This window comes from Lepidochelys olivacea (assembly GCF_965140295.1).
Source record: "Lepidochelys olivacea isolate rLepOli2 genome assembly, chromosome: 3".
In the NCBI taxonomy this organism is placed as follows: Eukaryota; Metazoa; Chordata; order Testudines; family Cheloniidae; genus Lepidochelys; species Lepidochelys olivacea.
In genome coordinates, this window is record NC_140413.1 from 121,988,668 (window position 1) to 122,013,199 (window position 24,532).

A 24,532-nucleotide genomic window follows, 5' to 3' on the forward strand; every position below is an offset into this window, starting at 1 on the left:
TTTGCATTTTTAACCATGTATGTGAAACTGGTCTTTGTTTTGTTAGAAAGAAGCGTGTATGAACTTTGCCCACAGAACAAACTAAGTCTATGATTTTATTTCAAATCCTATTGGCCTGAAACTTAGTGTTGGAAGTTACATCTTTATTTAATATCAACAGGACGTCAAAACAAAATGGTCCGCAGGTTTCTATAAAATATTGCTGGCCAAAAATCTCAGAATTTGCATTTGTTTTAATATAGTGTTGCTTATCACCCTGGTATCTGAGTGGTTCTCCCTAGAACAATGTTTCTCAACGACCAGTCTGTGGACTGGCACTAGTCCCTAAGATTTCCCTGACACAGTTTAGGAGGGCAGCAATCTGGTCCCTGATACCAAAAAGGTTGAGAAACACTGACCTAGAACATTCACTTGAGATTAATGCCTGCAAATTGTCAAATTCCCCATTTCTTTTTATCCCTGATTTGTAAAGTGAATACCCATAACTGAGTATTGCACACATACTAGGAAGAGCCTTAAAAACCTAGAATAACTCTTCTCCAAAATTCAATATAATTGGACATGTACAATAGATGTCTTCAAATCTTTGTAAACTTTGGGTTTTTTTAATGTAATGTTTGAGGGTTGTATTATTCCAGTTTGTTTCCATCAGTATGCGAAAATCTTCGTATGTATGGAAGTTTATATTAGTTGTAGCTATTACTATAGTAGTAGAATCACTTTAACATGGTAGTCTTGACTGGAACTACAGCTAGTATTCTAATCCCACTTGCTTTGAAGTAAACTGCAAAATAGACTAGGCGAACATACTGATTAAAATTCCATAATTGGACTTTCTTCACATCTAGAATACTGCTCAGTGGAAGGAAAAAGCTATTACAATGAGAATTTGAAGTTTCTAGCTTCTGAATGTGTTAGGTTTTTTTTGTTTGAAGTTAGATGACATCTTTTCAGCTAGAAGTAGTGGAAGTGTGCATTTTATCTCTTTCATGGCTTCAAATCCTCAGCAATCTTTTTTTCCCTAATTTTAGCTTGCCAAAAATAAAACCATTTGAGTTCAAACTATACTTTTGAAAACTTTAGTCCAAGGCTTTTAAACCCCCCCTCAAACTTATGAGCTGTAAAGGGGTTTAGAATGAACACTGCTTCAGTCTAATGTAACTAAATACTTAGCGCTGCAACAAAAACCTCATTTGAGTGATATCTGGTATCCTCCTAACAGGAAGCTCAAGCAGCGAAACCAGAAGTTGTCCTGTGGGTAGTGCTGCATGCTTGTTAAGTGGAGGCCATGCTTTTGATGTTGGCAGTCCTCAAGAACAGCTGAAACTGCGTGACAAAGACAGGTACTTTTGGTGGTACTTTTAAATGTCTGAAAATCTCGTGTATATATTTATAAGGGCTCCCTTTTGTGTTTATGGACAAAACACTGTTCGTTATTTGGCTGATATATATTCCTTAGCATTTCGTGCTAATATTGTATATATTTCAACATATTTAATTACCAAGAGAGAGATAAAATTGGAAGGTGGCATCTTTTTTGTAGACAGGCATGAGGAGACTAGGTTTTTAATGTATTATCATTGCCATAAAGTAAACTTCTAGTCTTTTTTTTTTTTTAACCCCATGGGCATGCTTACATATAAAAAGTTCTGGAGGATGAGGCAACTACCTAGCTTTTCTTTAAAGAATAAGATGAAATTATTGGTGTCACTCTCTGGTGGCATGGGATGGTCATTGGACAGGATGCCCCAAACAAAGGACTGAGTTCTAATTCCAGCTGTTCCAGTGACCTGCTGCATGCCCCTGGGAAAATCATTTGGCCTCTGTCTCACTTTACTTTATCTCACACAGATGTTACAAGGATTAGAGTCGAACGCTGCCCTTATGCGTTTGCATTAGCTGCCTCTTGGCTTCTGGGTATAGTAGAAGGTGCTGGCTGTGACACTAAGTTGTCTAGTATCTGCCAGCCTGAGACCCCGTCTCTCCTTGTGTGACGCTGCCACAGCTGAATCAGAGGCTCTAAACTTCCTTGGTATTCAGTAGAGAGAGGTCCTAGGAGGATGTTCTCCAAGGGGGGCCTCTCAACTTTGGAATTAATTGGGTTGGTCTGAAATGGCCCAATTTTGGTGGGGAGGAGAGTCAGATGAGTGTATAGATTTTTATTTGGATGGGGTTGGTATTGGGTTTTCGTGGCAACACAATGGATGACGTTTTGTTTTTGAGCATTAGCTTCTTTTATGGCCCCTTTGAGCTTATTCTTCTCTTGTTGCCTGTGGGGAGCACTGCTTACCCATCCATTCTTACAACACTCACTCCTTGTTTGATACCCTGCCAAATGCATATTGCTAGTGGAACTGCAGAGCAAACCAGGTCACTGTGAAGCAGACCAAGGGCTGGGACTCCAATTATATGGAAGCCAGTTAAAATAAGTCAGGTAGTGAAACTGATGGGCTTTAATGACTAGCTTGAATAAAATCATTTTGGCTTTGCTGCACAGGATGACTATTCAAAATGTGGTTGCCAAAAATACTAACATGGGCCTCGTAGACTGAGAATTAAGAACATCTGCCTGTACTAGTTCTCCTGTTAACTGGAAAGTTCCTGACACAAGATTGATATACAGGAAATAAAACAGTATTCTCGTCTTTCTGATTTGTAAGCTTGTGCGTGTTACAAGTACAAATATATCCACGTAGCTGAAAGAATATGGTGACCTACAAAAGGTGGCTTTGTTTTTTTTTTAAAACTGGGCTCGTGACCCTTTGTGCTTCGTGATGTATATGGAATGCCTAAAAGGTGGCTTTCCCTGCTTCTGTTGGAGGACTTGCTGAGTCTTTGGGATGTGTATTGGCACTGGCACCTTAAATCAAGGGCCTGGGAACAGGACTGCTGAATTTTTAGTGAAGCCTTCCTCCAAAAGATTCTGATTAACATCAATGACTTGTTTAAGACTCTGTATTGTGTGTCTTTAAACTGACTAAAATCCATTCCCTTCATCTGCTCTAATATCCATTGCCTTCATCCATTCCCTTTCATTGTCCTAGCTCTTGTGATTTCACCATTTCCTGAGTTCTTAGTATACCTTAGGCTAGGGAGAATCTACATTTCTTATATAATATTTAACATAAACTACATTACAAAAATATTAAGGTTGCAGTGTCAGGAACTCAAAAGGTTGCCTGTGCAGCCTTAATTCAGTCTCCTTATGGATATGCCTTACCATACCATCTTTAATAACATGATCATGGCCTGTTGTTTTCCATAGGGCCCTTACCTCATTCAGTGTATAGGCTGGATCTGCTCAGGAAGTGAATCCGGGTTGTGCAATGAATGAAGCATCTGTAGGACCCCTGCTTCCTTTGTTGCAGACTATTGAAGGTGTGTAGTGAAATGAGGCAGGAGATTGCAAGAAGATGGTTAAAGCAGTGGAATACTTCCCTGGAAAACTGGATTCTGTTCCTGCCTCTGCCACAGAGTTCCTATGTGATGCTAAGCAAGTCACTTAAACCAGACTTTTTGCAGGTGGCCACTTATAGTGTGGTGCACATTTTCTGGGAGCCCAGCTGGAGACCTTGAAGTCTGATTTGCAGAAGACAGCTGCAGCTAAAGTCAGCTGGGCTATGCTTTGAGCACAGTACTATATAATGCTAAGTACTCTGAAAAATCAGGTCCTGGGTGCCCAGTTTGAGACTCCTAAAATTAGTGGACACTCTCTTTTTACCTTAATTTCTCGATGACTCAACTGTAAATTTGGGATAATAGTCCCTCACCTTACAGGGGCTTTTTGAAGATAATTTATTTGTGGAACAGTTTTTCTGTAGTGATGAGAAAAACCCATGAGAAAATGAATAATTTTGTATTCAGAGCATGATTTGAACACTGCAGTAAATAAGATAACCACATCAGACAAGGAAGAGGGAAAAAAGAGTAGCTCCTCAGTAAATGAGTACCCACCATTCATTCTGTGCACTGAATGAAGCAGGGGTTCTCTGGGGAAAAAATATTATGTGAATGTGTGATTTTAAAGATGGTATCATCATCCATACACACAAGGGGACAGATGAATTAAGATTGTGCCAGCACTAGGGGGGGATGAGACCCACACTTTGAGTGGTTTTCTTGGAGGTTTACTGACAGCAGACGAATGGTGAAACCAGGGAATGTTGGGTTCCATTCCAGCAGACTCAGGAGGGAAGTGAGCTCTAATGGGCACAGACCGCTTCTGACCCTGTCCTGTCTTCCCCACCCCTGACTTCTCATCCCAGTCCTAGTGTCCCCGTCCAGATCCCAGCCTTCCTTACCCTCAACTCCTCGCCCAGTCTGCCTTCCCTCTCCACTACTTCCCAGTCTCCCTCCCTCCCTGGACTTTTTGTCCAATCTGTTTTGCCCCTCCTTGCACAGTCTCCTTCCCTGTGCCCTGGTCTTGTCCTTTTTGTATTTGAGTGTGGCACCTTCCTCCTCCATGCTGCCTGGGCACTCACAGGGTCACTGGGAACGTGTGACAGTCTTCTGCTCTCAGTTCTGGTGCCTGTTCTGTCCCTTGCCCACAGCAGTCAGGAATAGTAGTTGCAGGAAAGTGCCATTAAATCCTAGATTGGAGCAAGTCCAGAGGATGGAAACTTTAGAGAATTCAGCGGGGAGGGTCTAACAATTCTCTACTGAGAATGACTTACAATTGGGTCAAATTTGAGTGGATTGTCACAAACAGCAAAAGGCGCATTCCTCCTGCCGCAAAAGCTAACCCCTGCCAAACTTCAAGTTTGTGTTAAAGATTCTCAGCAAAACAGTTGTAAGAACTTTTTGTCTTACATGTTCAATGTACCGTTCCCTAACCTTGATCTTGGAAATGGCTGAACTGTTTTGGATGCAACTTTCCAGAAGTTATCAGCCTGAGGCAGGTACCCAACATGGAAACTTTCAGACCAAATTGTTAAAATTTGGCCAAGTTATAAGCAACTGAAAATGGGGTCTACAATGGGAAGTGCCAGGGTACTTGAATAAGTAGTGCTGTCAGCTCTGCCTCTCATAGTTTTGGGAAAAGGGGGAAAATAAGGTTGAAGATTGTTGTAACTAAGCAAAAAAGGCAGAAGCCCTTTCCCCCTCCCCCTTTGTAAGTCCCCCTTTAAAGATAGAATTTAATATTTTTAAAACTCTTCTCCCAGGGCCTCTGGGTAAATTGCAAGTATCCCATCCTTGATATTTGCTAGCATGTGCAGTACACTTTGTATTTATTTATAGTTGGAATTTTTTTGTGGCTTCCCATTTGTTTTTTTTTGTTTTTGTTAGGCTTGTACTGAGTTATGAGAAAACATACAGTGAAGAAGAGAAGCCAAATTTCTGTCTTGGCCATAATCCAGCAGTGACTATTACTTTTGTGTGCCCATCAAAGAGAAGAGGAGAGGTAATTAAACTTCTTTAGACTGCATTAATGATCGTTCTCAGTTAACCTCTCTGCTTCAGCCTCTATTTTACTGAGAGCAGAAACCTAGTATGTGCTTTGCTGTTGGGGGTCATGAAGCTTATTAATGTTTGAGATCCTCAGGTGCAAAGTATTAATACTCACTCCAGTATTAGTGGATTTTTTAAACTAAAAATATTTTCAGAGATAAATCAGCTGTAACTAGGAATACAAATTAGAGAAAAGGTGGGTGAGCTCCCAGCTCTGTGTAGCTTGAAAGCTTGTCTCTCTCTCATCAACAGAAGCTGGACCAATAAAATCTATAACCTTGCCTTCCTTGTCTCTCTTATATCTTGGGACTAATATGGCTACAACAATACTGTAAACAATCATAGGAGTACAAATGTCTTGAGGCTGTCTCCTAAAGAATCTCTCTTCTTTGGGTGACAACTGCTCTCGTCTGAATTTCAAATTGCGTTGAGATTGTTAGAACCTAGCATTGAGGTGGAAATAGTATCCCTCTCTAGAGCGTTATTCCTAGGCAAGATGTTCTGCTTGCTAATAAGTGCTGTTGTCCAACCTGATTTGTGTGACATGCTTAAAGTCTTTGTTCTGTGTAATTTGGTTTCATTTAAATCTGACCATTTGTCTTACATCTATTATTGCACCCATGCCTTTAGTCTGCAAAATAAGTGTTATGTGCTTTCTTTAAATTATCTCTGATCAGTTTTTAAAGTAGAATCATCCTTGTGTGTTAGATGTCCTATTTGGCATAACGGAATGTTATGAAAGAACTGATAACTTTAACATATCTAGCAACATCCATTTGTTCCAGCTCACATAATGGCATGTGATCTTGGCAGCAAGACACTCTCTTTTAAAACCAGGCTGAAATTAACATTGCTGACACTTTCTCTGCATAACCTGTCACATTTGCACGTTTTGGATTGGCCTTGTTCTAGCCTATTGTTCCTTTCCTGACCTAGATGGCTGTCTACACTTCAGCCAGATCACTCTTTAAAACTGATTGAATAAAGAATTTTTTCCCCGTTCATTTTAAAATACTCTGCATTTACATAACAGCCATGTTACAGGCAGATTTACTAATTCCACCTTTGCCCTCCCAATTTTCCTATGCCTGGCCAGTGTGTTTATACACTTGAACATTAATTGGGAAGCAAAAATATTAAATGCAGACTTATGAAGGAAAATATTTCTTACAAACTTTCTTTCCACTTAAAGCACATTCAAAATTTAAAGTGGTTTGTTCTCGTGACCACATTTTCCTTCTGATTATTAAGTCATTATAAGGAGTTAATCTGTTGCTTATTGAATTAACTTCATCTTCGTCAGGAGATACGAATATTCGGATACAGTAAGTAAGTTTCCCGGAAGTTTTAACCAGATGGCAAGCTGGTGGGAGGGAGGCAAGAGATGAGAACTCTACAGTAAAAACCATTTACCAAAGTACTTTTTTGGGGGGATAGGTGAGAAAGTTGTCGGGGGTAGAGGAGAGGGTGAATCCTGTGTAATTCAGTGTCTTATTCAGACAAGTGTCCCCATCCTTTTATTCATTTGAACTCTTGTCCCGTTAACAAGTAGAGTAGTCTAAGCATATGATTTGCAATTATAATCCTGGCTCTGATACAATCTCATGTTGGGCAAGCTATAGTCTATTAGTTGGAATTGTTTTACCAGTCTCTCAAGGGTGGTGATCTGTGCTTCTAAAGTGCTTTGAAGAAAACTGTTATAATGAAGTGTTCTTAAAGCTGTAGAAAGTCTTTTACCAATGTTAGCTGCGTTAAGTCAACTCTTAATAGTGATCATTTATTCTTCTTGTAAATATGCTATACCACTGATAACCTTTCAGGAATTTAGTCTTGTGCGCCACCTTTGTTTTAGACACACAAAAGACCAACTTTCTGGAATCTAGTGCTTAAGGTACATACCAAGAATCATCTTCAGGCATCTAAATAGGCTAAATATGGATCTAGTTGCCTATCGTAAGCACTAGATTCAAAAAGGTTGGTCACTCTTTTTGGTGTAGAACAAAGATACTGCACACATTTTATATAGATAAAATATACAAATGAAGATGACAAACTTGCGTAATATGCGGGAGTCTTTATTCTTTTTAAAAAAAAAAAATTTGCTCTTAGATTTCCAAAAGCATGGTCTTACTTTGCTGGAAACTTGACTTTCACCTAAATGGGCTGGGGTGGAATGGGAGGAAGGGGTGTTAGTATACCTACCTTCCATTTGAGTTCTTGTGTCAAATACATTTAAAAAAAAATGCTTTGTTCTTATTTAATCATGTTCACTTCCACATCAGCGCACGGGTCCCAAACTCACTGCCAAGCTCAACTGCCGGTATGAAATTGAATGGGTCACTGAATATGCCTGTCACAGGGATTACCTGGAAAGTAGGAACTGTAGTCTGACCAGTGAACAGCATGATATCTCCATTGATTTGACACCACTCACTCAGCAACAAAGTAAGTTCCTATTTTTCCTTAACAGAGAAGGGAGTGAATTCCATAGACCAAAACTGGAGCTTGGGATAGCATCCTGTATAGAGCGTTTAAAAGCATTTGTGTCACCGAATTTCATTCCCAGTCTTGTATTCCAGTACCTGTTCAGGGTTGTTGCTTTTCTTTGAACCCTTTTAAAGAAAAAGGCTGCCACCTTAATCATTTTCTTTCCCCATTTCCTTAGGCTATGTCACACCATATATGGCTAAAGATGAAAAAGAAGAGTATTACTATTACTTAAATATTTGTGAGAAAACCACTGCAGGCAACTGCAAGGATGCCACTGGATATGTTTCATCTTGCCAAGTAAAGTCTCAGAGTAACCAGCAAAAAGTGGCAGGAAAATTTAAGAACCAAACCCTCAGGTTTGTAAAGTCATCTGAGCCACGCCTTCAGATAGGTCACTGAAAGAGGGAAGGGGATAAACATTTGATAGAAACTCTGAGACTTGTATATAGAAACTGTTTTGTTTTGTAAAAGGTACAGAATACAGTAGGAGGATGAATAATTAAAGCAATCTCTAACAAATCCATTTGGAGTTTGAGTTAAAAATCATGGTAAAGCTTCGGCAGAGCCATGCTTGCAAGCACCATGGCAGCTGTACAGCACCAGAGGAGCTAAGGTGGCCCACAAGAGGCTGGAGTGCTAAAAAGTACTTCTGTCCCGTTGATGTCTAGACCTTCTAGCTGCTGCTCTTGAGTTGCCTCACTGAGTTTTGCTGGCAACATTACATCAGAATCCTGTTGGAGCCAGGCTATATAGAGTAATGAACCTGCTAGGGTTTCTTACTATATTGCATGCTTTTGCCATGTTGAACATATCTTATACTTCTGTGATGTACAATTTGTATTGTTTAGAACTGCAAACCCATGCAATGAAGCAAGATCTCTACATCCATATATTCCTTACTGAGGCACCTCTAAGCTAGTCTGGATGCTAGTATTTGCAAAACAGCACTCTTTAGATTTGATATACAGGGGGTGCCTCTTAACCTTGTTGTTCAGAACATACCCTTATAGCTTCTTGACTTTTTCTGGGTGGGACACTCTGAGGAATGACTTTCTCTCCATTCAAAAACAGAAATGTAAATTAGCTTCACTTTTTAATCTACCTGGCATGAAAATGTTTTCATGCAAAAGTTATATTCTTCCAATAAATGGAGTATTGGACACAGAGGAGATCCTAAATGAAAACCATAGAAAAATTTAATTTCTAGCAGAAACATCCAAGAAAAACATTCAGATTTTGTTCAGAAAATGTATAATTGATGCAAAATGAAATCCCATGCCATGTAGATTGATGGAGAGAAGTTAGGGCCTGAGTCTCCACTTATCTGCGCTTCATGTGGTCATTTATACCTGTGCAAACTGGTTGTAAAACACTACAAATCAGAAAGGTGTAAACACACAAGGTGCAAAACACAAGGTGGCGAATTGGGCCTTTAGTGTTAATTGTGAAGGTGTATACAACAGAATTTCTCCATTATGGTTTACAAATCTCAGGGGAAAAGCAATTGGAATATTCTCAATTTGATGGAAAACTCAGTTGCTATGCTGAGTAACAATTTCTTCCCCTGGAAGGAGTGAAGCAGTAATCAATTGCACGAATTGGGCCTCCATTAGGTGGGACAAATAACATGGTGATGCCTGGTGGTAATGTTTTTCATAGCTTAACTTAAAGCATTGGGATTTTTTTATTAGGTACTCTGATGGGGATCTCACTCTAACATACCCAGATGGAGATGCATGCAGCTCTGGCTTTCATCGAATGACTGTCATAAACTTTGAGTGCAATGAGACTGCAGGTGAGAATATAGGTTACAATTACTTTACAGGGCTTTTGTAGCCTCTGTGTATGCTTTTGCTATTGAACTAGAGGAACTCCTTGTGTCCAAGAGCCAAGTGGTTATAAGCCAGCATGGTTGTATCTAATTTCTTATCTGTTGGTTAGGGGTAATTCTCTAGTTTAAGTACTTTAGCATCAAAAACTATCTTCGGTTGAGACTAATTGCACTGTCATTCCTGACTACTATGGTAACTGCTAAAGAAATTTTCAACCAGCTAGAGAACACTTATCTTTAGTTTTTAAAGCACTAACTTTATTTTTAATGTTCAGCCACCAAAGGGTCCGTTTCTTCGTTGTTGTTGTTTTCATGGTCTGCAGTTAATTCTGTGACTGATGCTGCAGTACATCTCACTGCCCTGGAATTACAGCTTTGTAATGTTTCTGCTGTGACGTGGATGCGAAAGGCATAAATGCCATTCCCAGACTTCCCCCATACCCTTTAACTTGAAACCTAATAGTCTTCCTGGCTTTCTAACCCTATAAGGTAACGAAGGAAAAGGGGCCCCAGTGTTCACTGGGGAGGTGGACTGCACATATTTCTTCACCTGGGATACTAAATACGCCTGTGTTCGGGAAAAGGAAGACCTCCTTTGCAGAGTTGCTGATAAGAAGAAACTATATGATTTGTCACCTCTGATTCGCAGTTCAGGTACAGCAGCAAAAATAAACTACTGTTCTACGGACTATTTTCAATTTATCATGAAACCACGTGCTATTTTCTTAATTGCCACTTCTCTGTTGTGAGCCTCTTCTTAGCCTCATCTTTAGCTTTTGCATAGGTTCTTAATCTTCTCTTTTGAGTGTGATATTAACGTTCAATTTCCTTTTTATGCAAAAACCTCTAATAGAGGCTATACTTTTAAGAAGGAATTCAATTCTTTATCAGTCTCCACTCAAGGTCCCTTTATTTGCAGCTGTGGTTTTTAAACCGCTCATCATATTGTGGATGTGTTTGGGATATTAAGTAAACTTAATCTTAGACAAGATTGTTTGTTATATCTAAAATCTCTGGTTCCCAGAGTCAGCGCAGAATTGGGAAGCTGTGGACAGCAGTCCCGTCGAAGCAGACAAGAAACACTTTTTCATCAATGTCTGTCATAAAGTACTTCAGAAAGGAGCAGCTGTTGTCTGCCCAGATGATGCAGCTGTTTGCTCTGTTGGTGAGTGCACAATTTTGAAACACGTTTGTGTGGAATATTGCTTATAAAGATAGACAGCACTTCGTGACTGGTTTTGTAATAATTCAGAGGGGCACAAAGGCTGGGTTTGCATGGGGCTGGAGGAGAGAATGGGGATAAAGTAATGCCCTGTGGCCAGAAAAAGGCCTAGGAAAAACAGCATAAACATACTTTAACTGAAATCGAAGAGAAGTTTTACATTTCACTTTGTTTCCAGGCCTTGACAATGCTTTTAAGGTGTAAAACAGAAAAATTGCCATAAAATAATCATGCAAAACAGAAATTTCTCAGCGCTGTTTTTACTCTTCCTCCACCCCCTAATATTTAGATACTGGCTTCAGCTTTTTTCCAACTCGGGGAAATCACAAAATAGTCACTACTTAAAGTAAGCTTACTTTTTTTTCTTCTTCTCTCCCTCCTTCTACCCCCAGATAAAAATAACAAGCCTAAAAATCTAGGAACGTTCATGTCTTCTCCCAAAAAAGTTGGAGAGAGGATTCAGCTTACTTATTCAAAGGGAGACAGCTGTGGGAAAAACAAGATGATCAAAACTGTCATAACCCTTGTGTGCAAACCAGGTGAGAACGTTGACACGCATTTGTTTTCTAAGCTTTTTATAATGAAAGATAAAAGCAGAAATGTTTTTAACCATTAAAGCTCTTTGGCAAAACCTTTGCTAAAACACAACTTTTAATGAAATCTGGCGACTTTCGCTAGATCTAGTGACAGAACTGCCAAGTTGGCAACACTGGATGGAAGACAGACGGGAGGAGGTGAGAGCTGCAGGGGTGGGAAAGGAATAGGATTAACTGTGAGAGTAAGATAGATGCCAAGAGGGACTGGGGTTAAACAGAGAGGAGAGCAAGGGAGAGAACAAATGGGCGTTGGGGTAGGGGGAGAGTAGGGGAGACTTCGGGGATCAGAGCAGAGGGATATTGGGGCTAGGGCCATGGTGGAGACTGGGACTGAGGGCAGGGGGATATTGGTTGTCAGGGGAGAATAGGTGGCTCTGTAACTGGTGGTGAGAGGGCTCAGGGAGTTGTAGTCAGCAGGAAGAAGAGCAGTGGAAGGAGCCTGGACAGCAGGCAAGTGGGCTCTGTGCAGGTTGGCTGGAGGGTCCCCGCTCCCTCAGAGGGATCTGAGTGGCTCTTCTGGTGGGGAGGCAGTGCTGGGCTGCTCTTGGCAGCCAGCCTTCGAGAGGTTGGCTGCAGGGTATTTGTCCAGGATGGGCTGTGCAGTGCAGCCTTTACCCTCCCCACTCAGGGGTTTTCTGTATCTGGAGGGGACCCTGGTGTGACGGGCTCAGGCTGGCTGGAAGGTGCCTAGGGAGAATCAAAGGAGAGATGGAGGCTGAGCAGGGTCTGGAGTGGGAGGGGATCCTCCTGGCCCCAGAAGTTCCAAGCTCCAGGCAGAGGGGTTGCAGAGCAAATGTCCCACTCCCTGCAATGGTGGCACCCTTTTTACACACAGCTTTGACTCTTACTACTTTTCCCTATAACAGACCTGTATCACGTCCATGTACCCTAGCTTTAGCAAAGGAGAAATAACATTGCTACTTAAAACCAGTTATGTGGGGGAGAATTTATAATCCAGTGTTTTTTTGAAGAGGTGTTGTAAGTCGGGGATATATTGTACAAAAAAAAAAGTACCCTTTTTAATTTACCAGCTTCTGCATTCAATGGGAAAAGGGAACTGATAGCTCAGCCATCTGAAAGCTTTGCCTGTTTCAGGCTATTTGCTACTAAGGTTGGCAGAAGGGGCTTGAAAACAAACGGCAATCCATGTGACAATTCAGCCTCATACTGTACCTCTTTTGGTTTTTATGCCAGGTGACCTAGAAAGTGCTCCTGTCTTTAACTTGGAGAGCAGCGAGTGTTTGTATGTGTTTGAGTGGTATACAGCTGCTGCCTGTGTCCTGTCTAAAACTGAAGGAGACAACTGCAGAGTCTCGGATGCTCAGGCAGGTATGTTCCCAACTCCCACAGAGGCTGGATTTGAGGGTTTTGTTAATGGAGAAATCTCAAGCTACGTGGACTTTCATATTTGACAACCTATTCTACACTTAATCGCGTTTTTAAAATACATAAAATGATTCTGAGGTTTTATAGTCACTCTTGCATTTGAAATTTGATCTATGAAACTAGGCATGTGGAAATGGCTGTTAGGTGCATGACTAGCTATATGCATCTGCAAATACTGTACTCCACTTGCTTTTGCAATCATATATTTAATTTAGCCAGGCATCTGACTTTGAAAATCAAACCCTATTCATTCTTGAAGGTAGCAGAATGTTCTTGACAGTTGTGCAAAAGAAATAACAAGAGTTCTTAACAGCGTATTCAGATTAGATGAAAAGACGTGTAAAATGTAAAAGAGCACATGCTTTAGTCAAATATACCTGTATTTATCTACTTGGTTTAGAAAATAAAGTATAGTTGTCTTGACTATAGGCCAAGAGCTTTCAGAAAGATGAGAAAAGGAAAAAAACTGAAAACAAATCTGAATATACTGAACTTCTTTTTTTATTTGCTTCTCGCTAGAGTTTTCTTTTGACTTGTCACCTTTAACCAAGAAAAGTGGCAGCTATATCGTTAACACAGCCGATTATGATTTCTACATAAATATTTGTGGCAGTGTCTCAGAGGAACTTTGTCAGCCAAAATCAGCAGCAGCATGTCAAGTATCAAAAAAGCAAGTATCTTCAGTCTCTGTAATCTCTAGTACTTGGTCAGTTGTTGTATATAGTGCATTAGGTGCCTGTCTCTAGATGTGGTCATGCAGTGACTAGCTTGCTGAAGTTAATTATGAAGTCCTGCAATTCTTTCAAACTTACTGGTAAAGGAGCTCTAAGCAATATGTAAAAACGTCTCACTTCACAGCTCCCACTTGATGGGGGAACTCTTGGAGACTTTAGTTATGAGAGTTATACTTTAAATTTCACTTAAAGAGCAGTTCTGTTCTGAAAGGTGATTGTAAAAATAGCACTTTATTATTCAATAACCGTTTCAATGCACCAAATTCTGTCCTCACTGAAAATGGCTAGGTTGAATAGGTGTGACTGAAGCCAGAATTTGGCTTGCAGAGTGGTTATGTATGTCTTTGTGAGAGCCCAGTTATGCTGCTAGACCCCAGGTTCAGGTTGCAGGGCTAAAAGTTGGATAAAATCATCCCCTCTACTTGTAAATGGAGAGGAGTTGCTCTGGAAGCCATTAAGATAAAATAAACCTGGATCCCCTGCCCCCATGCCATATATTGTCACTTTCAAAGAAGAGCTCCACTTCAATATTAGTATATTCAAAGGATATACTAATGCTAATGTGGCTCAGAACTAGCATTTTGAAAACTTGGTTTCCCTCCAAGGCTTGTTAAATTTACATCAGTTATTTACTGTGTGTGGGTGCACACATCCTAGCTTTTAAGTGGTGTCTTATGAGTTCAGTTAGCATTTGGTTTAAATACATTCTTTTCAAGCTGTGTGTTGTGTGCCTTTTTAGCAAGGAACATACCTGGAGTCTAGGAGAACCCAGTTCCAAACTTTCCTATTACGATGGAATGATTCAGTTGACCTACAAAAATGGTACAACCTACAACAATGAGAAGAAAACACAGCGATCTACCCTTATAACTTTCCTTTGTGATTATGAAGCTGGAATAGGTCAGCCTGAATACCAGGTAAGAACTTCCAAATGACCAAGAGGGCATGGGCGGAAACCCCTACTTTTCAAGGATCTCTGATTCTCAGCTGCATTGTATCTGTGTGAAATCTGTGTAAAAGCAAGGAGAGCCAAACTCCCAACAGCTGCAGTGAGGATTCTGATAAAAGGCATTTTGAATGATTATTGCAGAGTATCTGCCTCTGGTTACAGTCATAACCTTGAGAGCTGCAAAGTTTTGTCTGGCATTCTGAGCAACAGCAGGGTGTTTGCCCTGATCTGGTTAATTTCCAGCTTGAATAATTACGTTCTGCTTCTGCACCAAACAACTGTGGTTACTGAAGCCACACCCATGCCTTATATTCTTCTGTAGTTTCATTTGGATAAAAGTATAGTTGGCTGTTGAGCCAACTGAGGCTACATCCCAGTGACTGAAGCTACACGCAGGAGTAACTTGTTAAAGTGCTGTGCAATCCTGTGGCATGAAAAATTGTAAATGAATGAAGAGATTAAGTCTTGGTGATACCTGAACTGGGGAAAAATACAGACTGGAGAGCTACAGAAATCAGCAAGCTGTGGATCCCGAGTTTTTTGCATCCTGAGAGAGAGCATAGGTTGGTTATTCCCCATGTATAAAGGAACAGACCCATTTTATCCAAGTTAAAAGGTTTATCAGTTTGATATTCTTAGAAGCCATACTGTTGTGACCTACTTATTCTGCAGTCCATTTGTGACTGTCTTCCTATGATTCTGGTAACTTAGGTAGAAGACAATTACACATACAACTTTAAATGGTACACTAAATATGCCTGTCCAGAGATGCCATTGGAATGTGTTGTGACTGATCCCAACACCATGGAACAGTATGATTTATCAAGGTAAGAGAGAAGTAAATAGACTCGTAATGGAAGGACAAAACCCGCATGTAAAAACAAATGTCCTATCTAGTGAAGTCTCACTGTAAATTTGGTGTATGCTGCGTAGACAGCGTCAGAAACCCATGATCATTCTTGACAGTCTTGAATTGTAAAGGACAAGCAAAAACGGGGGAAAAAGCATATCCCCATTTTTTAGGGGGCACACTGCTGTGCCTGTCATAGTTGTAAATTGATTGATGTCCTGCATTGTGTGTTGTTTGGCTGGCTTTGATAGCAAAAACGGTTGTCTCTTTTTGTAGTCTGCAAACAACTGCACTTTCTGTGCTGTGTTTTTAAGAAACATTCTGCAGCCAAACATTTAAAACTTTAGTCCCTTATTTACTTCTGAGTGTTGCAATGATAATATCCAATAAGGGAGACTCTGTATTTGCTGCTTCTGAAATAGTTGTTGCATAGGTTTTTGAAGAATGGATTTTGCTTGCCTCTTGCCACTTCACAAATTATAGTGTCTCTAATCCTCTCCATTTCTAAGAGGAATGTGTATTGTAATTTAAGAATATAAATATTTCACTTTGGCAATTCAGTTTATCAAAATCCGAAGACCAAGGTGAAAACTGGTATGCCATGGACAACTCTGAACCAAATGAGCACAAGTATTATTACATAAATGTCTGCCGCCCTCTGGTTCCTGTTCCCGGGTGTGATCGATATGCCTCAGGCTGTCAGATGAAGTATGAAAAAGATCATGTGAGTATCACTTCCACCCCAGCACCAAAAGTTAGTCCAACTGTTATGTATACATCAAAGATCCATTTTAAGTGTCTTCTGACTCTTCAGGAGGGTAAAAATAATGGCCTGTGGGACCATAAGCATTGGCACAATCACTGGCAGAATAGCAGGTCTTTCAGTAGGACCGTGATTTGTAGTTTAATAGCTCTGGTAGTTAAGGGTCAGACTTACCCTTAGAAGGCTGTAAATCTCAAGTAATACCAAATATACTCAAGAGCAAAATTCTACCCTCCTTTAAACCACACAGTCATCTGAGGGCCAGCATACTATAACAGTCAGTCTCCCATTCCTGTCACTCCTCAGTCACTTTTTTCTTTCCTTGTGCACTGTAATGATTTTGCAGCCAAAATCTACAATGCATATTATGGGGGTGGATAGCCATATGCCTTAAACAAAGGGCATAAACAGTCGGTCAAGAAACTCTGGCCTCTTTCTTCCTCTTCCCTGGAGGCAGAATCTCAAAATTCCCTCCCATGATCTAAATCTCACAAGCTTTTGTAAGTAGGAGCCTCTGAGATTTTGGTCCACTCTTTAAACTCTTCAATTTATTTAACCAAAAAATTAAAAAATAGGATGGGGAGCCTGGTGCTGGTGTGGAGACCGTGCAGCCACTGTCACAGAAGAGTCTCCTGAGCATGTGTACCTGCAATCCACTGCAGGAATGAACAGCAACAGCAGGAACATACCAGGAAGAGCGAGGGGGAGGTCTCCATCCACAAATTTGTCAATCACCCTCCTGCTTCCTGTTAAACTGTCAAATTTAACAGATTTCTGCTTCACCTCTGCATTGTGAAGCAATTAACATGCCACAGAGCTTGTACCCGCTCTGGTGCAAGTTCTCGGGCTGGATCCTACACACACTGAGAGCCTATTAAAATACTTTAACATGCTATTCGCTCATCAACATCCTCTTTGTTTTGTCTTATTTTGTACATTAGAGTGAACTGTGGTAGAGAAGGGCGTGAGAGTAAAAGCAAACCTCAGCCTCTCCTGAGCTGTTTCCCGGCGACCTGGGCTCTGATACCGCTTCTTTTGTTTGTTAGCTTTTTCCTGGGTAGACATACCCTTAGTGTCTCTGTCTCAGTTCCCCACCTGGGAAGGGGAGAACTTCATAAGTCACAGGGGTGCAGACAATAAAATCTATGACTGATTGTGAGGTGCTCAAATTTGATAGTGATGAGGGCAATATAAGTACCCAGATGGAGTGGGGAAAGATTTTGTGTAACTGTACATCTGGAAAAAATGTTTCAGCTGTGTTTCTCTGCAAGACACTGTCTATGACTGATGGAGACTGATGGAATTCCTTTTGTGAGCTCATGACTTAAAAACTACTTTCTCACAAGAACTGTATTAGTTCTCTGCAGTTCTAAGAGTAAGAAATAGACACTGTCAGCTAAATCAGTAATCTATCGATTCCCAGAGCCTCAAATTTGGATTTGCCTTGGTTTGCAAATGGAAATGAGTTTGGTAGTTACTGCCCCCTGGTTGGTGGATGTTTGTTCCCGTCAGTCGTCATACACAACTGGCAATCTCTAGACAGTGTGAGTCGGTAAGTAGAAACTCTTGCTGTTTTGTGTCAAGATGGAGATACAGTAAGGAAACCTGCATAATAGTCCACTGTCATCAGCCATTCACTTCCCTGGACATCAGAACCGTAGAGGATTCTTATTGTTGGCCCTGATGACATATTGCATACCCAAAAATCTACTTTGGCTCTATCATATGGAAACCTAATGTGTCACTTGTTGGAAATGCCCTAAGGTCCATGACCGCTTGGTCTCTCACAAGAGCAGTGCAAACTGCAGAAGCATCAAATGTGAGATGAAAACTTACAAACTCTCTCTAAATCAGTGGCACCCAAATTCTGAGTCACATACCACCTTCTTAAAAGCTTGTTCAGTCTATTTACTTTACCACATCAAGATCACAAATGACAAGTGGTACATGTACCACAGTTTGGTAACCCCCCTGCTCTAAATTCTTTTGCTGAGCTGTAGTTAGCTGACAGACAGGGACTGCTGCCTCTAAAGGTTTTGGGTAGCCTCTTAAACACCTTCCTATAAACCAATACTTATGGATAGATGGGACTGTTAAATGTCAAGATAATTTGAGGGAGAGGGGGAAGGTAGATTTCTTAACCTCTCAGTTGCTGTTTCACAATTACCTGCATCTTTTAAAAAAGGATATTACGGAATGTCGCTTTGGCACAGCAAAGAACTCTGGTTATAGCTGAAAAGAGGGAAGCTTGATTTTAGTTTTACTTTTGCGAAGCAAGCGCTGTTTCATTGTCATCCTTTTTTCTTCATTCTAGGATTCCTTTTCTGAAACCACTTCCATTAGTAACCTGGGGGTTGCTAGCAAAGGCCTAGTAATTGAAGGACATGGTCGAGTCCTCCTAACCTACACAAATGGTTCTGTGTGCATCAGTGCTGATGGGAAGAGGACCTCCTATACAACCATAATTCATTTTACGTGCTCCAAAGGCACTCTTGTAAGGATGGAAATGCTTTTAGTCTCCTCATTGTACTAATGTTCTCTGAGGCTCTGTATGGGGTGCAGAAACAGTGTCATACTGGAGACATGATGAAAACTGAATAGTGGTTTTTCCTCCCCCCCCCCCCCCCCCCATGACTCTGGTGCTTCAGCAATGTATCTAGAGTTGACTTACATTGTTAGCCAAATTTTAAAGAGAGACAAACAAGACTGTAACAATTGAGAAGTTAATGGTCTGATCTGGAGGCCATATTTAAGACTGGTTTCAGAGGGGTAGCTGTGTTAGTCTGTATCAGCAAAAACAACGAGGAGTTCTTGTGGCACCTTAGACTAACATTTATTTGGGCATAAGCTTTCATGGGCTAGAACCCACTTCATTGGATGCATGGAGTGAAAATACAGGAGCAGGTATAAATACAAGAAAGGATGGGGGGTTGCTTTACCAAGTGTGAGCTCAGTCTAATGAGTTAAATCAACAGCAGAATACCCAGGGAGGAAAAATAACTTCTGAAGTGGTAAGAGAGTGGCCCATTACAGACAGTTGACCAGAAAGAGTAACCGTAGGGAGAAATTAAGTTTAGGTTTTGTAATGACCCAACCACTCCCAGTCTCTGTTCAGGCCTAATCTGATGTCCAGTTTGCAAATTAATTCCAGTTCTGCAGCTTCATGTTAGAGTGTGTGTGGTTTTTGAAGGGTTTTTTGTTGAAGAATTGCCACTTTTAGGTCTGTTATTGAGTGACCAGAGGCTGGCTCTCATATGACCTTGATATGCATGAGGATTTACACACGTAACTCTGAGTCTTAAATTACAATATGAATGTGTAAGTTTTCTAATGTGACCATAGGGAGAGGATAGATCCAAAATGAGGAAACCTATGTGCTTTATAAGGCAACCAGACTTAACAGTTTCACTGTCTCTGTTTTGTCATGCATGTATATAACTGTTTCCCATTTTGTTTATATCAAAACTACAATTACTTAACTCCACATAAGCAAGGGAATTCAGATTTAAGGTAGAAAGCCTGGAATAATACTTGTTCTAGGTTTGTTCTTGCTGCATCCTAGGTGTTTTAAATATTGCACGACTCTGAGATCAGTGCATAACATTATCATGGTCAGAATCTTAGTACAAGGGACATAGGATATATATATATGTGGATTTTAGCACTTACCTGCAAAAGCAAACCAGTACAGAGTAAATTTGGACCTATAACACTCGATCACAGTAAATTTCTGAATATTTCTTATTTGAAGTAGTTAAACTAACCTTCTAGTGCTTCATGGCCCTATTTACTCAATATTTCCTGACAGTAATTGCTTGCTTATCATAATGGACTATGTGTCAAGCCCTGAAATTTATGAATAATTCAATTAAATATTGGATTTGATAAGTGTATAAGTAGGACTTTTTTGTTTTGTTAATGCAGGTCTTTAATACAATTAGCTATTTAGTCTAAGCTGTTTGGTTAATGTAGGCACTCTACATACTGAAAGTCTTGAACTGTTGGCTGGGGAAAAGGTACCACAAAGTACATGTGCAGTAATAAGGTTTTTTTTGTTTTGTTTTTTGGTTTTTTAATTTGAGCCAGATTCTCAATCAACTGAGAATTTGTCCCTAAACTCTTATTAAAATAGCAAATTTTCAAGAATTAGTAGTTTTGACATAAGATGAAACAGATACACTTTAAATGAGTCTTTTTTTAATTTTATGTTTTCTTTGCAATTTGAATTTTCAGAGTAGCAGCCCCAGGTTTATTGATAATCGAGAATGTGTTGTCACCTTTCTGTGGGAAACAGAAGCTGCTTGTCCAGTCACAACAACAAAAGATGAAACTCAGGTGAGAGTGGGGAGGGCTATTTTGTAGCCATTAAAAATTGTTCTTCATGCTCTGCTGCCATTTGTCCCTTTTTTCCTCACGTTATTGTCTCCTGCAAAGCTAGTTTTACCAAAGTAGTTTTTAAAGTTAATCCAGAGCTACTGAAAGGGGCCAGACTTAGAATACTCAAGAGTGAAGTCCTCTGTTAAGTGATCAATAGAGCAGTTATGTCATGAGAAGCAATAAGGCAATTTTCCCAAATGGCTCTACTAATATATTAGAATGTTGACCTAGAAAAACCACCCCTGGAGATAGGGTAACTTACTTGTTATGACCATTGAATTGTTTTGCTCCCCTACTGAGACCACCAACAAACTACCAACTGTATTATATCTGTCCAGGGATTTATGCTCAGCTCATCACAGCTGCATCTGGATTTGTAAAGATCTGTAGGGAGATCAGACTAATTTCACACTGGCAATTGAATAACCCTCAGATTTTTATGCACATCCTGGATTGGATCTAAACTAGTGACTGTGTTGCAAAATATCTGCATGTCCTTTTATAATTTCATTGATGCGTTCTCTTCTCCCTCATTTAGTTGTCTTTATTTGCCTTTTCAGACTTGCTTTATAGAGGATTATGTTCAGTTGTACCAGTATGCCAGTGGTGCATGCTTTCTTGGGTAGCTTCGCAGACAGTAAATGGGCAGCTGTCCTTGCACTGCACTAAAGAATACAAATGTGGTGTTACTGTTACTGTAACTGTTAGTCAGTACTGTTACTGACTGTTAGTCAGTCTAAATTAAATCTCAGTTAGCCCTTGCCCAAGTTACGTTGTGACCCTCCTGGTCATTATGCATATTTGTAAAGGTGCAGTTTTTTAAAGCTATGTATATAGCGTCTCCTTTTTACAAATAATTTCCAAGTTTATCTGCAGGTCCCTTCTTAAAATAACTAACTCTCTTCCTCCACCTCTCAACCCCACCTCCATTTTTTTTTTCAGTCCTGCTCTGTGAGAGATCCAAACAGTGGCTTTTTGTTCAACTTGCAACCACTAGCTTCAGAAAAAGGCTATATAACCAGTGGAATTGGGAAGACATTTATGGTACTTTTTAATTTATTTATTTTTATTTTATTTTTTTTAAATGTACAGACTGCAGCTGGTTCATGCCTTCTGGTCTTAGTTGGTAAAGTGGAAAGTTTGACAGCTGATCCTATCCTTTGTGCCAGTATCCTTATGAGTCAGCCAGGCAATGCCTTACTTCGGGAAAGGAGTGGAAGGCAGTTAAATAGTTTTTTCAGTGGCTGGTGAGAAGAAATTTGAGGAAAAAGTCAAACTGACACTTGGTACACCTCGAAAGTAACTCGAAAGCCATCTTCCTGATGCTGACAAAATGATAAAACTGGTGTGGTTTTTGCTGTGTTTCTGGTTTTACTACATTGCGTGCTCCCTTTTCTTTTGGATGGTGGTGGAGGGTCATAAACAGATCAACTACCCTCTCTGTACTGATGTCGACATACATAAAAAAGGAAGTAAGCAAGAACCAGGGTGAGTGCAGAAATGTGGGATTTAATTATCCTGTATAGACAGCCCTCCTGTGGGCCAGAAACAGCAGAGGCTATGTTCTGATGTTGCTTTTATGTGGGAATGGTTCTCAATGTTAATTCTTCAGGCAAGTTAACATTATTCACATTTTAATTTTTTTTTAGCTAAATATTTGTGGACCAGCACCAGATTGTGGTACTATTTACGGAAAACCAGCTGGTGGATGTGAAGTAGAAGATCTGATATCAGTGAGGATAGTGGAATTGGACAAAACCCTCTCTCTGTCCCCAGAAGGATTTCTAACTCTTACCTACAGAGGCAATTTTGAGGTAAAATCAGGTGAGTTCAAAATCCCATGCTATGGTTTCAATTAATTGGCGTTTGCTTTAGATCTGTGGTGATGGTTTCATTCCCAGGCCCTGTTCTTTGTGCAACAAAATCTATCTGATAAATTCAGTGTGTTAAAGCTGTGTGGAAAAACCCAAATTAATTTCTACAAAAACCTCAAAAGAAATGAGAATTTTTCATGCTGCAGAAAAACTGAGTAAAAACTCTCAAGTTTTCTGTGAAACACATGTCAACATTTTCATAGTTTCATTAAACAAAATGTTTTGGGTTTCAGTTTAGTTTCTTTTTCTCTGTTTTTTAACTTAATAAAAATCTGAAGAAACATCTCCTCCCCTCTGCCCCCCCTACCCCCCCAGAAGAGTGGGAAGGGGGGAATAGGGAAAACCAACTTGATTTTAGTTTCAAATTGAAACTTTCATTTTATGATCACTTTGGGCTTTTTTGGCAAAACTGTGGCTGAATTGAATTATCCACAAGTTTTCAATTTGACAAATACCTTTTCAAACACTTTGATCAGTAACTTTTAATTAGCTCTAGGTGGCATACTGTCTTGAATGACTGCTCCTATTTCTTATCATGACTAACTTTCTGAAGCTGAAACGTGCTTGGGAAACTGTTCACTTGCATGTCTGAACGAACTCTGTTTCTGGGCTCCCAACTGGGAGACATGGCCTTTATTGGGAAAGGAATGTGGCCGTTTGAGAAAGGAGCACTGGGCAGGAAGGGTCGATGTACCGTCTTAAGCATTATGCTTAATTTTAAATGATAGTCCATAGATTGGTGAAGATCTGTCACCATAACAGTTGGCACCAAACATATTATTGTTGCTGGGTGCCATATAAAATGGATAACCTACAATTATGAAGACTAACTGGAAAGTTTATATCAAACATCATAATGTCAGAAATAATAGGTAAAGCTCAAGCTTCTTGGCACTACTTCTTGAGGCCCTATGTAACTTAAGTCCTCTCTCTTTGTCTGATTTAGGGTGTCTTCTGTTCTCCCTTCACGCCCAACCTACTGCATTCAGCAATGCCGGTCTTGAGACTCCATTTGTTCTGTTTTTGCTTGGAAGCTATTCCATTGGAATAGGCCAAAAGAGTGCTGCTGTAATTGTTTCCTTAATGTCTGAGCCAAGATCCTGGACTTTGCGTAGAAATCAGAGCTCACTTTTTCATGGATAACTTGTCAGCAGCCATGGCAACAGTATCTGATGCCTGAATAGTGATGGGGTGTGTATCTGTATGGGCTGCTTTTTTTTGTGGTCAAGGGTTCAAGGAGCACAGTTCTTACTGGGCATACTTGTTTCTGAAATCAGCCTCAGCGGTCCATGATTTGATATGCTTCCAATGACAAGTCTGTTTAAACTGGGGTGTGTGGTGTGTTCGTGTGTGGTTTTTTTAAACTCTAATTGGCAATTGAATAATTCTGGCCCAGATCCTCTCTAAAGGCTCCCTGTTGGGGAGTTTTTTGTTTTGTAGTTCGAAACACTGCAGACAAGGTTGAATTTTTCTGACCGATATTAAGGTTTACAGTTTGATTTACTGCAACAAATGGATATGCTGAGTTAGGAGAGTGACTGTTATTCTTAGAGTGCTCACTTTTCTTTAATCTGAGATTAGAAAACAAATCTCAGTTGCATGCAGCAGTAGATCATTTGCTGTATCTCCACACAGGAGCATCAGACACTTTTACAGTGACTTTCATCTGTAATGACTCATACCCTGGAGAACTTAAATTTGTGGAGGAAGAAATAAACAGTGCACTGGGAATTCATAATACGTTCTTTGAGTTTCATACAGCCTTAGCCTGTGCCCCTGCTCCAGTAGACTGCCAGGTTACTGGTAAGTACATTTTGACTGTGGGGGTGTTGCATGAAATGCATATCATAGAGGTGAGGGTAATTGAACAAAAGGTAAAGCTTTCTATGGAGATGAGTGAAAGTTTGAGGTAGGGTCAAAAATGTTTAAAAACTCATTATCTTCAGGTAAGAGTCTAGAAGAACTTTTCTAACCCTTGTTTGCTAGCACTAGTTTTGATTCTTTTATAAAAA

General features: G+C 40.1%; 1 protein-coding gene across 1 annotated transcript in view; it reads left to right on the plus strand.

Moving 5' to 3' along the window:
* The window catches only part of IGF2R (insulin like growth factor 2 receptor), an 89,642-nt gene that overhangs the window by 25,360 nt on the left and 39,750 nt on the right, over nucleotides 1–24,532 (plus strand). Inside the window, exons 6-23 of the mRNA XM_084624409.1 lie at nucleotides 1,223–1,343; nucleotides 5,287–5,401; nucleotides 7,731–7,893; nucleotides 8,114–8,294; nucleotides 9,630–9,733; nucleotides 10,259–10,423; nucleotides 10,794–10,934; nucleotides 11,384–11,530; nucleotides 12,782–12,916; nucleotides 13,493–13,647; nucleotides 14,451–14,624; nucleotides 15,368–15,483; nucleotides 16,068–16,230; nucleotides 18,584–18,763; nucleotides 20,503–20,604; nucleotides 21,589–21,690; nucleotides 22,296–22,470; nucleotides 24,156–24,323. Coding sequence (XP_084480535.1) covers nucleotides 1,223–1,343; nucleotides 5,287–5,401; nucleotides 7,731–7,893; nucleotides 8,114–8,294; nucleotides 9,630–9,733; nucleotides 10,259–10,423; nucleotides 10,794–10,934; nucleotides 11,384–11,530; nucleotides 12,782–12,916; nucleotides 13,493–13,647; nucleotides 14,451–14,624; nucleotides 15,368–15,483; nucleotides 16,068–16,230; nucleotides 18,584–18,763; nucleotides 20,503–20,604; nucleotides 21,589–21,690; nucleotides 22,296–22,470; nucleotides 24,156–24,323 — 2,607 coding nt within the window. The remainder of the gene's footprint in view (nucleotides 1–1,222; nucleotides 1,344–5,286; nucleotides 5,402–7,730; nucleotides 7,894–8,113; nucleotides 8,295–9,629; nucleotides 9,734–10,258; nucleotides 10,424–10,793; nucleotides 10,935–11,383; nucleotides 11,531–12,781; nucleotides 12,917–13,492; nucleotides 13,648–14,450; nucleotides 14,625–15,367; nucleotides 15,484–16,067; nucleotides 16,231–18,583; nucleotides 18,764–20,502; nucleotides 20,605–21,588; nucleotides 21,691–22,295; nucleotides 22,471–24,155; nucleotides 24,324–24,532) is intronic.